The 14,782-nt window shown below is 41.3% G+C and overlaps 1 protein-coding gene across 2 annotated transcripts in view; it reads left to right on the forward strand.

Moving 5' to 3' along the window:
* Nucleotides 1-14,782, forward strand: part of ptprz1b (protein tyrosine phosphatase receptor type Z1b) — a 112,656-nt gene that overhangs the window by 90,428 nt on the left and 7,446 nt on the right. Inside the window, exons 10-23 of one of the 2 annotated variants that reach the window (XM_047389327.1) lie at nt 1,099-1,225; nt 1,303-1,355; nt 1,525-2,028; nt 2,156-2,333; nt 3,772-3,999; nt 8,810-8,954; nt 9,042-9,133; nt 9,222-9,307; nt 10,567-10,587; nt 10,805-10,901; nt 10,992-11,074; nt 14,121-14,255; nt 14,346-14,477; nt 14,598-14,755. In XM_047389327.1, the coding sequence (XP_047245283.1) occupies nt 1,099-1,225; nt 1,303-1,355; nt 1,525-2,028; nt 2,156-2,333; nt 3,772-3,999; nt 8,810-8,954; nt 9,042-9,133; nt 9,222-9,307; nt 10,567-10,587; nt 10,805-10,901; nt 10,992-11,074; nt 14,121-14,255; nt 14,346-14,477; nt 14,598-14,755 (2,039 nt within the window). The remainder of the gene's footprint in view (nt 1-1,098; nt 1,226-1,302; nt 1,356-1,524; nt 2,029-2,155; nt 2,334-3,771; nt 4,000-8,809; nt 8,955-9,041; nt 9,134-9,221; nt 9,308-10,566; nt 10,588-10,804; nt 10,902-10,991; nt 11,075-14,120; nt 14,256-14,345; nt 14,478-14,597; nt 14,756-14,782) is intronic. The other variant, XM_047389328.1, reaches the window with a different exon arrangement.

The raw sequence follows: 14,782 nt of genomic DNA on the forward strand, positions 1-14,782 counted from the left end.
TTACTGTAGCTTTCCCTATAAAGCTAAATATTGCTTTATCATTACTATCACGTCTCAGCTTTTTATTCGCTTCAATTTTGTCATCCTAATATGTTTTATCTCTGTTCCCTTGTTCTCCCTGTAAAGCAGTTTGAATTACCCTGTTTATTACCCTATTACCCTTCCCTCATTGGTCTTTCACAAAACAAATGGAATCGTACCTTGACCCTACCTTGAAGTGTTTTGTGAAAGGGGCTTTATGCAACTTTGCATACCAAGAAAGACTTTATTTATAGAGAAGAGACACCTTCAAACCATACTATGCAACCATAGTAAGATAGACAGGAGAAAGATTCTGCAAAATGAGAGCATTTTGTTCAGATGAGACAAAACTAGAGCCCTTGGCCATAGAGACAATGCTTATGCTTGGAGAAAGAAAGGAGAGGCCTATAATCCTAAGAACACCCCCCTTAAATTAAACATGGTGGTGGCTTCAGTGCAAGTGGAATGGGGAATCTTGTCAAGATGAAAGAAATCATGAAGAAAAAAGGATATAGATATAACTTTTAAAAGACAACCTAAAGCAGTGAGCAGCAAAACTAGGTCTGGGTATTCTCTTTGTCTTCCACAAGAACAATGACCCAAAACATATGTCTCTCCTGGTGAATAACTACCTTAAGAAGACCAAAGTGAACTTTACTGACTGACCTGCACAAAACGCTTTCTTGAATCCAATTGAAAATATGTGGTGTAAATGAAGTTGTAAATGAAACGGAAATCAATTTTGAAGAAGCTTGAAAGATCTGCCAAAGAAGAATGGGCTGGGGGTTCCTCAGGAAACATTTCAGAGATCTTGCAAACTGCAGCAAACAACTACAGCCTGTTATCCACCAATATAAACACCCATTAACAAATCTAGGATGAAATAACATATAGAATTAACACCCCTTTGATAATACATTTAAAACAACTGAACACTCATAGGACGACTAATTATCTTGCCCTTTAATGCATAAGAAGTGGATAGTAAAAGAATATTGATTAATATTATTGTTTTATGCGTCAGAAAGAAGAGCCTAATAATGGTTAATTTTAACCAAACTGTGTGACAATTTGCAGGGTGCAATTATCTCCAGTCTGTTGGCCAACAGCAGCTACGTGGTTCAGGTGGTGGCTATTTGCACCAACGGCCTCAAAGGACGATGGAGCGATCAGATTATAGTCGACATGCCATTAGAAAACCCTGGTACGAACTGACACAAGCAGCTTTTACGTATTGCACCCACTATAGTCAGGAGTGTTATTCTATACCTGTTCTTCCAGAAAGTGATCGCACCGCTGACACTGTGACAAAGGACGCTGAAAGCCACCGGGAGGTAGGACAGTCTCTTAGCCTTGTTGCAACTGGGCTGAATTTCTGTATGTTTTCTTGATGCCTGCACTTTGTTTAATCACATCCACAAACCTAAATACAATCCAAAGGAGGCTTATAATTGAGCGTCTGAAGTCCATTTAAAAAATAAAGGTTTAGTTCTCTCTCTGCAGGTATCAAATGTAGCTGGATTGAAGAGGCCAGAGAACCAAAATCACCTGGATTTGGCATCAGAAGACCACAGTCCAGTGGAGGAAATCACAGCTGAGCAGACAAGAGTTTACCAGAACCACCCTACCCTCCATCAGAAACAGCCCACGGATGAAACCCAAGCAAGCCAACACATTCCAGTTCAGACTGGCAAACAATTAACACTGAAGACACCATCTGAATCTGTGAATCTAGAAAGAGCTCAACCAGACAAGAATGTGGGAGAGACATCAAACCAAAACAGGTGGATCCCTCGTGGTAGTGACCAGAACTGGATAGAGGATGATCAGCTTATCCCAGCTCACTCGCCTATTACAAGTCAAAGTTTTGACAGCACCAGTGCGATGTGGGTTAACCGGATAACTGAGGAGCCAGGCCTTCTGTTTCCAGTTGCCCGGACCACAATCCCATCACCAGTTCGTCGGCAAATCACAGAAGAGGCATCGCTGTCAGTCCTGTCACCTCAGGTGAGTATGTACTTTATCTTATCAGTCATTCAATGTTCTGCATGTTAAAGCAGGTCTGAGATTACAAATTATGTGTTCAAATATCTCAATGTTCTGTAACATTGTTAACCTCGTCTTCATTTTACAGCCAATAGATCGTGATCCACCAGAACAAGCTAGTGAAAATACCTTCCCTAAGTCTGACCTGTTCACCCCTCTAATGGAGGACTTCCAGGTCACAGATATCTTCTATGAAGACACAGTTACCAGCTCTCCACTGGAAATCATCACTCACCCTCCAACAGTATCTGCTTCTGTGGTGCCAGGTGAAATTTAACTTTGGTTGTCACTGCTGTTCCCACATTTGTGCTCACTCAAAAGCGTGTTTCGTACTCCGTTTAGAGTTAGAAGTAGTCACTGGACACTTAGGGTTAGTGGTAGATTCTGGATGCCTATTGTTAGGGCTATGTGATAGGTTCCAAGGTAGCAGAGAGAAGGCTGTTATGAGATTCTAATAGAATGAAGAGCTGGATTAAAGATATCATTGCAAAAATGTAAAGCAGTTTGAATGTTGGGGGATAGTCAGAAAGTGGATAGTGCCTGGTTTGGAAACTTCAGGATGTTATCTTAGCTTTTGGCTGATGATGCAGCTCTGATTATGTTTTCAAACCATAACCCTCAGCGAGCACTGGAGCTTCATGGAAAAGCGTGTTGAAGTGCGATTTTTGGGTTTTCCCCCTAGAGCGGATCATCACAACTCAGTCTTGCATAAATCGAAAAAAATTTGATTGATGGACTTAAGCTAACATTTTGAGTAAACATTCACTAAAAAAGGGTTATGTTAGTGAGTTGGTAGGACTCTCTTCAGGTAGTCGGTCACTTAACTCATGCTTTTGGTTTTAAAGCAGCAGTTCCTCAAGATAACTGATGGGGGTTGTTCTTTTAGCTCCCACTGCATGACTGTGCTAGTTCTGCTCAGCTGGAGATGTTTCCAAACAGCCAGATTCCTCCTTTGTGTAAGGAATGGAAAGTTGTGGTTCTTCAAGTCTTCCTGACCGGGAACTGCAGCAACGGGTGGAGGAGGGGCAGCACTGCATAGTACTATGTTCTGTATTGCCCGAGAAAACAACAGTCACTCTTGCACTTTTTGTGGTTTTTCAGAAAAAAACAAAAACCTTTAAATTGTAGGAACAGGATGACAGAACATCTCAGCAGAAACCATTACAGGTGCACCATGGGAATGTTGTTACCATTGTTAACTTCTAGCAATAAGGTCCTGGATTGAAGCTGTGCTGGGGTCTTTCTTTCTTCTTAGAGTTCCCCCCCATGCATGTATGGATTCTCTCCTAAAATTTAAGCTTTTTCTCACGGTCCAAAAACATCCATGTTAGGTCAACTGGTCACTGTAAAGTGCCTTTTGGGGTGAGTGCATGGTCACTTTCTCCATGTCACCCCGTAATGAATTGGTGACCTGTCAATGTATCTCTAGCCCTGACTCAGGATCAGCAGATATGAACAATAGATTACTGATTAGACAGTGGATAAAACCATAACTCTTAAAAACTGGCATCTTAACCGTGAGTCAAAATATGCTATCCAGACTGCACGAATGGTTGCTTTTGTTTGGTCAAAGAATTCGACTGTGACTTACATTTTCAGCCACCTCATACTGTATGTCCAGTGATTTTTATTGTATAATGCCTTACTCATGTCCCATATTGTTCCTTTGCATTACATCATCTTCATGAAAGTTTTCTTCCACAGGTAATGAAGAGCACAAAGACTCACAGTCAATACCTGAAGACCGCGGAGCCGCTGTAAACAAACCTCTGCAAAAATCCATTACCTCAGATTCAGCCACCCCCACCTCAGAGTGGATAACAGAAAACACGGCAACAGCAGGCAACACTCTTTCTGACTCGTTCTACAAATCCTTCACCACCTCGTCTTTGCTCAGAGGGCTGATGCACACCACTCAGCCCCTGTTCAATGGTAAGACAACACGCTCAAGAAATCTCTCTCGGAAAATCACACATCCCATTATACTAACCTGATCCTTTTTTTAAAATGGCTATTAATTTACATTTTAAGGGATTTGACTCAACCGCAGGGCTTTGCAAATGTTTTGGTGGGTAGACAGCTGGATGTAATTGCATTGGGTGCTTTCATTTCTCCTTTTAATGGCTCACAACTGTGCATCTAATCAGTGCTGTGCTCGGTCATCAGAGGGCCATTTTGTGCAGGGACAGGATGGGGAGGATTCCAGTGGAGGCCATGAGGAATAAGAAGATGTTGATTGTGATTGGAGTAATTAAGTGATTCTTAATTAAATCTGCCTGACTCTTTGTTAAATCTTCCTGCATGTTTCTTGAAGAGGTCAGAGTTTTCTGACTCGTAATTATCTACTTGAACTCACTCAAGCTTGGTGATTAGCATCTACTTCTGGGGACTTTTTCTATGTCTGTGTTCTTTTCTATGGCTCAGCAGTGCTCTCTAGTGGATGTTCCCGATACCTTGCTTTGTCTATTGTGCCATCTTTTTTACTTACAAGCAGCAATTCCTTGGCTTGCTTCTAGTGTCAAGTGTGTAAATATTAATCACTGGGAAATCTACCTACTGGTAAACACAGTTTTGGATTTGTTACCTTCAAATACAGCTTTCATTCAAAGAAGAAACATTTGAAAAAGGACACTTCTGTTTTGGCTTTTCTTGCAGCAAATACACCAATATCCAGGAATGAGGATTCAGCAGTTGATCAGTCTTCTGGATTCATAGACTCATCTAACCACCTTACAGAGATGACCGTAACCTTTATGCCCTCTGTCCCTGATGGGGTGCTCTCTAGTGATGGAAATGTTGTTAGATCAACATCTTTACCCTTCAAACCTCTCACTAAATTCACCAACAGTTCCCATCTCTCTCTTCCCCTCCAGGAATACAGGTTCTCTGAGGAGAACTTGTTGAACTCTTCTCAACCTAATTTAGAACAGCTACCAGTCTCTACTAGTTTGAGTTCTCAGGATCCTCTGAATACCACTTATTATGGATCAGCTATAGCCCAACTATCAAGAACAACCCAACTTCAGGAAAGCAAACCGAACACTTCCCAGATTGAAAGAAGGAATCAAGATGTTGTTGAACTCTCAGAGCTGTATCACGGCAATGAAGAGGGATCCAGTGCGGATACAGATAAGGATGACTTTTATGCTAATTTAAACAAGCCTGTACTTGATTCAAGAAGTTTGGGTTCGACAGAGGAGAGTGGATCAGGCTCTGGCCACGACAACAACATGTTCAGTGGAGAATCAGATGAAGCTGCTAAAGCTCAACTTACATTTTCAACATTCTTAAGTTCAACTATTAGCTATACTCAAGAAAAGAGCATAGTGCCAGAAAGTAAAATATCTACAGCAAGAGAAAAAGATGGGGTAAGTAGTAAACTGGGTGATGAGAAGGAAAATGAGATAAGTGGTCAAAAAAATGAAAAGGGAAACATGAGAAGTCATGAAGGCAAAGTGAAGGTGGAACACAGAAGGAAGGTGTACAGTGGAAGTGGCAGCGGGGCTGAGGATGGTAGTGGTTCTGGAGAACAGCTGACTGCTGACCACCATGTAAATCTAAATCAGGTTGATAGTGATCAAGAACATTTCAAAGCTGTACGTAAAAGTAAATACATGTCCAAGGGAAACGGAATACATAGCAGCAAAGAAGCATTCATATCTGAAAGAGCAGTCAATCATCGGCTAACTTTAAGGGGAAATGCTCCTACACCAGACCAAGCACAGTTTGCAACCAGTGACAAGACTTTTCATGTTGGCAATGACAAAGAGAATCCAAACACAACTCTAGAAAGTCTAGAAACTACTATTGATACAACAGAGGGAGATGCTGAAAGAAATGAAACTCTGGAAAGTAAAGAACATGTAGAAGGAGCTGGCTATGGAAGTGTTGCTAAAGACATTTTGCAGGATGTCTCAAAAGTAACTGGGTCGTTTTACACCTCAAGAAGTTCCATTTTGGAGGATCTTTTCCCTCTGCTCAGCTCCACTGACAATCCAGAGGGAAAATCGGAACAAAGGGAAGGTAAATGAGACAAAATGCTTGGATTTGCCTCTTTATAGAGGAATGTCTTGGAAAAGCTTAGTAGTTGATGTTCCCCTCTACTACAAAGCAGTTTAAGCTTGTCAGCATTGAGTTTACTTTACCCATCAGTCTTATTTATGGCGCTGAGGTCTTAAGGAGCGAGGACTAAAAGATCAACATATTTGTCTTAGGAAGTAATAGCAGAATGGCCATCAGCATTTGACCTAAATTTGCCCTGTATGGCTTAATTAATTAAATTTAATGAGATGCAAACCCTGCAATGGACTGGCAACCTGTCCAGGGTGAACCCCGCCTCCCGCCCATAGACTGCTGGAGATAGGCACCAGCTCCCTGACTGACTGACTAGATGCAAACCATCAGGAGGACCGAGTCCAAGGCTTGGCCTGGGAGCAGGAGATTGTGTCGTGGCTGGGTCGGGGGCTTGGTGACCTATGTGTCACCCAGTGCCTCTTTGGGCTGGGGGCTGCTGTTCCTGTTCTTCACTGATGTCCTACCTCTGTTTGGAGAGTGTGGCTGCTCTTGGGTGGTGCCCTGTGTCTTTCTGCCTGGGGTGGCTGCGACCCTTCGGAGCTGTGTCCACCTGTCCTTTGCTAGTCTTGGGTGCTGTGTGTTGCACACTTTATACCAGTGGTTCCCAAACGTTTTTCTCCTGGGCCCCCCTTTGATTTATTGGGAAATGTTGCTGCCCCCCTGCCCAGCACACATCGACCCTCCGACCAGACACACACGTATTTTGTTTTCAAACTCTATTGAAATTTATTTCACAACTCAGTAAACTGTAGTAAATTACAGGTTGCAATAAAATAAACTACAGAGTCATTTAAGTAACAAAACAACAAACCATCTTTTACTGTGTAAACATTTCAAATGTCATTTTTTACAGTATAACAATATTCAACATTGCTATTAACCCGTTTTCCAAAAACTGTGTAAAATGGGTCTAAAACATGAACAACTCTCGAAGAGGAAAAATAAGGTTTCTTGTGAAAACAATATCTATCATCTTCATATCTTTTTAGTGACTGGTGTGAACCTGCTTGTTGCTGCAGATCTTCTCAAATCTGGGTTGCAATTGTGAGATTGCCACTCGAAGTTCGTTTTCAACGTCCAGCTTTGATCTGTATTTTGTCTTAATTGAGTCCACAGCAGAAAAACCTATCTCACAAAGGTAGGATGTGGCAAAAGGGAGAAGTATGGCCAGGGCTTACCTAGCAGTGGATAATCTTTCTCCACTCCAATCCAAAATGCACCCAGTCCCAGTGTAGCCGCCTTGTTGAATTAGATGTGACATCAATGAACTGTTCCTCCTCTGATGTGCTGAAGTTTGTAGGTAGTTTTGCACTGAAAGGATCACGGATCCAGTCATATTCTTTGGAATCCTGCACCAGGAAATATCTCAGGAGATGTTTCTGAAGGGCAGAGATGTGAGCTTGCATGCATGAGATCACTGTGTTCTGCAGCTTGTTGTCTTCAATGAATTATTTCAAGATATGATTCGTCATATTTTCTGACCTTTGGCTTGGAAGGAAGTTGTTTTGGAAGCAAAACAGTTTTTCAGTTATTTATACTGCCCCCCCCCCCCCCCCCCTGCAATGGCGCTGATACCCCCTAGGGGGCACGCCCCCCACTTTGGGAACCTCTGCTTTATACTATTCTCAACACTATACCAACTGTGTACATCGAGGTGACAAACTCGCTCACACACACCCACAAACACACTTATCTCTACACATCTATACACATACGCTCAACCACAAAAATGGTTGAAGGTCATACAAACACAAGTTACTATTATAGAAATGATGCCTGTCTACTTTAAAGCTGGATGCAGTCATGATTCAATGAGGCAATTGGGATTCCTTTTGAGGGCCAAACTGCCCTGGCACATACAGGCAGTCAACTTTTCTATATGGAACGCCACAACAGGACACATAAAAAACGTTTTACTAAGAGCAAAATATTTCAAATGTTTTCAGTCAGAGTAACTGTCTGAAGAAAGTTAAAGTGAATTAAAATTCTAAAATATTACAGCGCTTTAAATGAATGCTATTTTATTGCTTTTTATACAGTCTTTCTTTTCTGTCAGGTAGTTACTGTGAAAGAAAATGTTTTACAGGTTCTGTCCTAAGTTTATGTTTCAGACAAGGAGATAATTGGTGGTGCACAGCCTCCTAACTCCATTTCCTGTTTGAATAATCATTTACTTTTCCATAAATAAATGCCCAATGCAGCCAGCAAAAATGTTTACAGGTTTAGAAAATAGCAAAAAAAAAAACAGTGTGATAGTTGTAAGGTTGCAGTCTTTAAAGATGGCAAAAGTCTACTTTGGTCTTGGTCCCTATCAGTCTAGCTGTTTACTTGAGCATCTGGGTCCAGCTAAACTGGATTTATACTAAATGAAGACACCAAGAGGGTAATGTACTGCAGGTAAGATATTAACTGCTTCTAAACCTTTAACAGATTCTGCTTCTTTAGAAATCCTGATCCATGTAATCTCATTGTAACACTAATTGTTTCCTCTTGTAATGTGTTGCAGATTTCTGCTTTGATGTAAAATTCAAGCAATAATAAAGCTTTAGGTTTTTATGGTTTCCTTTAAGTAGATAACACATCTCTTCATGCAGACAAAATGTTGAAGCACTTCTAAACCATTCTAATCTGCAGTATGAGTAATTTAGGCCTTCATTCTGTTTTTCAGAGGGCAGCAACAGCAGCCACGAATCACGGGTTGGCCTGGTTGAAGGCGTGGAGAAGGACAAGAGAACAGTTGTTCCTCTGGCTGTCGTCTCCACTCTCACCACTCTTTGTCTGCTGGTACTAGTGGGTATACTCATCTACTGGAGGTACAAACCCCCACAAACACACACCCTGTCCAGTCTGTATCAGGTTTAACCTTGCTTTCATGTAAAACTTTCTGTCTCTGGTTCCAGAAACTGTTCCCAGGCAACCAATTTCTACCCGGATGACCCCGCATCACCTAAAGTCCTGTCTGTTCCCTCCACCCCCCTGCTACTTGCCACAGGTAGGCCACTCAGAGGGTTTCTCGCTCTTTTGATATAAAACCCCATTACACTGTTAAGCACAGAGATGAATTAGGAATCCTGTTACAGATTGCCACGAGCCGCTGACGGTGAAGCAGTTTGTGAAGCATGTCCTGGACCTCCACAGCACCAACACCTTCTCCAAGGAGTTTGAGGTGCATTAGATTTAATTCTAGTAAAAGAAAAATATTGGGAATGAATTGTCATCGCTTTCTAATGTGCTTCCATATTTCTTTTTAACATCATGGGCTGTAGGTATTTAATTTGACTCTGTGTGCAGAGAGATGAGCTTTTACTTGCAGGGAGCTTTTTTGGCAACCAATGGCAGTGCAGCAAATGTATTAAACAAAAAAATACTCAGTGTTTTCAGGGTTTTTGATCAGTGTGATTCATAGATTCATCTGCATGTTTGACACTTCATGCACAAATCTCACACACATGCAGATTTGATGTGTTCTGTGCCTTGAAAAATCATTAATACCCTTAAACTATTTCTCATTTTCTTATGTTCCAACCACAAACTTCTGTCCTTTATTGCAGTTTTATGCTATGGAAAGTAGGACATAATTGTGAATTGGAAGGAGGTTTTGCAACCAAATCTGAAAAAGCAAGACCTACATTTATGTTAAGACTCCTTTACTCTGTTACTCCTTTTTTAAATTTAGGCCATGTTTAATCCATTATCTAAACATAGAAAGATTATGGCACAACCGCACGGCTACCAGGGCTTGGCCGTCCACCAAAACTGACAAGAGAGCATTAATTAGAGAATCAGCCATGAGGCCCATGGTAAACCTGGAGGAGCTGCAGAGATCCACTGCTCAGGTGGGAGACAGGACAGCTATAGTCATGCATTCCACAAATCTGGCTTTTTGAATTGGAAAAAAGCCATAAAAAACCCTGTTTGTACATCATCCTAAACACAACATCCCCAGGGTGGCATCCTCACCATTACACTGAGGAAAAAATGTAAAATCAATTGCATTTTACTTTTACTTCACAATAATGTGCTAACACATTAAAGTTTGTATAATGCTGTAACGTATAGTGAGAAAGTTCAAGGGCAATGAATGCATTTGCAAAGCCTTGTTGGTCTCCTGTGTTTCCTTCCCAATGTGTACCAGTGTTTCTGCTTTCTGTTTTACATATCTTAAATTATTATGAGATCCAAGCCCCATTTCAGCCACCATGTTGAATATTACATTATTGCTAACATAGCTGCAGGCTTGTAGGCCACAACTTATGTGGGAAGGTGAACCTCCCACTCGGTGCCCCCACTCTGTGTGGATCTGAACCCTAAATTCCTGAACTTGCACTGACTCCCTGTCTGTCGTCTTGTCCCTCTGTCCCACTGTCCTGTCACCATCTCCACCACCATCGTCGTGCTTTCTGCATCCTCACCACCCTCCATTAGATTGTGAAAGAGTCGTATGAGGTAAGGCTCCCTCTGCTGCAAAGAGTTTTTGTCGTTCTGGGAAAGAAAGGCAAAGTGTCTTACCTTAAGGCTTACCTTAACTTGCCTAATATTGAAATCACTGTCTGAGCTTCTTAAGATAGCTCAAAGCAGGCTCATTCTGTGTGTTCTGGTATGTTGTAGTTTGTTCTGCTCACCTGAGCTGTTGACCCTGTTTTTTGTTCATTCTGTGCTTCAGGAGGTGCAGGCTTGTACAGTTGACATGGGCATCACTGCCGACAGCTCAAATCACCCCGACAACAAAAGCAAGAACCGCTACATTAACATACTGGCCTGTATGTGTCTGCTCAGTGTAATCACTCTTTAACATTTAGGACATGCAAGCCTGCAGAGCTTTGACTGATGACCTGTTTCTCCTTTCCCAGATGACCACAGCAGAGTAAAGCTCTCCAACAGTTTGGACAGAGATGGGAAGTGTGGGGACTACATTAATGCTAACTTTGTTGACGTAAGTGCTTTTCTTTTTGTGTTTATACACAAGTCTGTTGGACGGTTTTGCAAAAAGGTTTAGGCAAAGAGAGAAATGCAGTGTTTTGTGACATTTATAACAATATTTTTAACTTTTACCCATTTCTATGGTGTTGTGAAGAAAAATAAAATATTTCCAAAGTTTCAAAAGCTTTAAGAAATACATGGAATGTACAAAGTACTCTATTGTTGTAAAACCTCTTTACAGGACACACTGGTTGTTTTGAGTATTTGATATTAAAAGCAGGAAAGGAAGAGGAGTTCTGCCTCAATTTAAGGTTTCATCCAGGATGTACCAACAAATAACAGACATGATGAAAGATGTCCAAATTATCATCATATTGTGTCTGGATTGTTAAAAAGCTGCTTCTTGGTGAGGCTTTTATTTCACTCTTGATTTATTAAAGTGATTTTGGGCTGAAATGGGACTAAGCCCACTTTCTTAAATGAGCCGCAATTTCACACTTGGATTGTACCAGGAGGATTCACCGAACTCATCTGTTTTCTCTGGACAAATGATGTTCCAAATGTCCTAAGCAATCAGGAGGATTTATCAGAAAATTACTTTGCACCAGTCTTTTGCTGTCCATAGTGGTACTTCATGCACAATCTTAAGTCTATCGATAATTTCTTGGACAGAATTGAGTTCTTTGCTGCCTGTTGTGTCCAAAATTCATTGCCCTGATCTAATGCACTCACATCCACGTACTGCCAGTGTTGATAAAGCTCTGCACTGGTGGTAACACCATTTTGGGCACACTCCTCAGAAAGAGACAGTCCTGGTACTCGCAGACCACTCTTGGACATCCTGAAGCTTCTTCACTGCACAAAAATCTCTCAACTTTAAGTTCTTGATTATCTGAAAAACTATTCACTGTGTGTAGGGGAATCTTTCTGAAATGCAATGACGACTGCAGTCTTTTTTAGATGTTGCTGTTAGAGGTTTCTTCCTTTCAAAGGGGAGTTTTTCTTTCTGAGGTAGCTCCATGCATGATCAGTATAAGGGATTGCTGCAAAGTCAACAGTTCAATTCAATTCAGTTTTATGCATATACAGCCAAGTCACAACACATGTCCTCTCAAGACACTTTACAAAGTTATTTCAATCGATTCATACTGATTTCAAGTCAGGTTCATACATTCCTATTAATCCTAATCATTGAACAGTTCAGTCAGATTCAGTTATTTATTCAAATTGGATAAAAAGTTTTTCTATCTAAGGAAACCCAGCAGATTGCATCCAGTCAGTGACTTGCAGCATTCACTCCTCCTGGATGAGCATGTAGAGACAGTGGACAGTCACTGGCGTTGACTTTGCAGCAATCCCTCATACTGAGCATGCATGTAGCGACAGTGGAGAGGAAAAACTCCCTTTTAACAGGAAGAAACCTCCAGCAGAACCAGAACCAGGCTCAGTGTGAGCGGCCATCTGCCACGACCGACTGGAAGTTTGAGAGAACAGAGCAGAGACACAAAGAGAACAAAGAAGCACTGATCCAGGAGTACTTTCTATGGGAAGGAAAAGTAAATGTTAATGGATGTAGCTCCTTTAGTCGTTTCATCTAGAAAGAAAGAACAGATAAACTCTGATCCAGTTTTCAAGGTTAGAGTCTGAAAGAGAGAACATAGAGTTAATTCCAGCAGAAACTAGTAGAGACTCTAGGAACCACCAGTAAACCTGCAGTCTGAGAACAAAGTGCTCTGTTAGGAACATATGGACCAATCAGATCTCTGATGTATGATGGAGCTAGATCATTAAGGGCTTTATATGTGAGGAGGAGAATTTTAAATTCTATTCTGGATTTAACAGGAAGCCAATGAAGGGAAGCTAAAATAGGATAAATATAATCTCTCTTTTTAATTTTCATCAGAACTCTTGCTGCAGCATTTTGAATCAGCTGAAGGCTTTTAACTGCATTTTGTGGACATCCTGACAGTAAAGAATTACAATAGTCCTGTTATGATTTGGGGTTGTTTGGGTTCTGGTTTTTTCTTTTATGTTTCTCACAGTTTTTGGAAAATGCTTCTGTTTATTATTTTCCTGGTGATGCTTTAGTTTTTGTCATCTAGTTCATGTTTTGTCAAGTTTGGTATTTGGATCTGGTTATGCTTTAGTTTCATGTTTTTCTAGTTTCTGTTAGTTTGTATTCAAGAGTCTCTGTTTTGCTCCTGTCAGGTTTTGTTCTGTCTGTCAATTATCTTTATTCGGTTCACCTGCTCCAAGCTAATCTGTCTCCTTGCTCCACTTGGTTCACACTCCATATATACACACCTGTTCAGTTATTCATCGCAGAAATATTTCAGTTCATGTAACCTGTGTCCTGTTCGTCTTGCCAGCCTGCCCATGTCTGTTTTTGCCTGTCTTGCCGGCCCGTTCATTGTTTTGGTTCCTGCCTCTTCTTTTGAGTGAGTTTTTTGTTTATGAAATCATTTCTTCACTTACCGTCATGGTACCTGCTTGTCTCCATTCTGGGGTCCTCTGTTTCGCAAGTCCTGACAAGTCCAGCCTTGAAGTAACAAATGCATGGACTAGTTTTTCAGCGTCACTCCTGGACGGTGAAAGAAGGAAACCCTAGAAACCTGTTTAATATGGGATTTAAATGACATGTCCTAGTCAAAGTTAACACCAAGGTTTTTTACTTTATTATCGGAGGTCAATTTAATGCCATCCAGGTTAAGTGATTGACCAAGTAGTTTCTTTTTTAAAGACTCCGGTCCAAAGACGACAACTTATGTCTTGTCTGAATTTAGAAAATTGTAATTTCAGAAAATTTAAAGTCATCCAGGTTTTCATGTCTTCAAGACATGCCTGTATTCTATCTAACTGGTTGGGCTCATCAGGATTTATGGATAAATAAAGCTGAGTATCATCATCATAGCAGGAATTGTTAAATGGGAACTGGGTAGGAATCCCGACTATAAAAAATAAAGCCAGACAGTTTGCAGTAGAAAACAGTTGTGTCCCTGGGTCCCCTGGGTCCCACAGCCAACACTACCACTACAACTGTGATGGTGTTACGATTCTAGGGTTATGAGAGAACGAGGGCATACATCGCAGCTCAGGGGCCCCTGAAAGCAAGCAGAGAGGACTTCTGGAGGATGATCTGGCAGCAGAACGTTGGAGTTATTGTCATGATCACCAATCTGAAGGAGAAAGGACGTGTAAGACCCGACACAAACACAAGAGTCTACACACAGATCAGTGTCATTTCAGGATTACATACATGCTCATTTTAAAAAACTTCTCCACAGACAAAATGTGACCAGTACTGGCCAGAAGAGAACCAAGAGGAATACGGTTCCTACCAGGTTACTCTGAGAAGCACCAGGACTCTAGCTTACTACACACTGCGGGCTTTTACAGTCAGGGATACAACAAATAAGGTACTTTACATACACACATTTCTTATCTTTATGTTTAATGTAAGGTACATAGAGAGTCTGAACAGTCAACTTCTGCATTGTTTCCATTTCAAAAGAAGTTGATATTAGTTGTTCTTCCAGGTGCCACAAAAGAGAGTTGAACACACAGTCCTGCATTACCACTACACCCAGTGGCCGGACATGGGTGTCCCAGAATACACTCTGCCTGTGCTGTCCTTCATCAGAGCGTCATCTCAGGCCCGGACGCAGGAGATGGGACCCGTCCTGGTGCACTGCAGGTAGAGCTGAAAAGCATTATTATATTA

Source organism: Girardinichthys multiradiatus, chromosome 17 (genome assembly GCF_021462225.1).
Source record: "Girardinichthys multiradiatus isolate DD_20200921_A chromosome 17, DD_fGirMul_XY1, whole genome shotgun sequence".
Classification (NCBI taxonomy): domain Eukaryota; kingdom Metazoa; phylum Chordata; class Actinopteri; order Cyprinodontiformes; family Goodeidae; genus Girardinichthys; species Girardinichthys multiradiatus.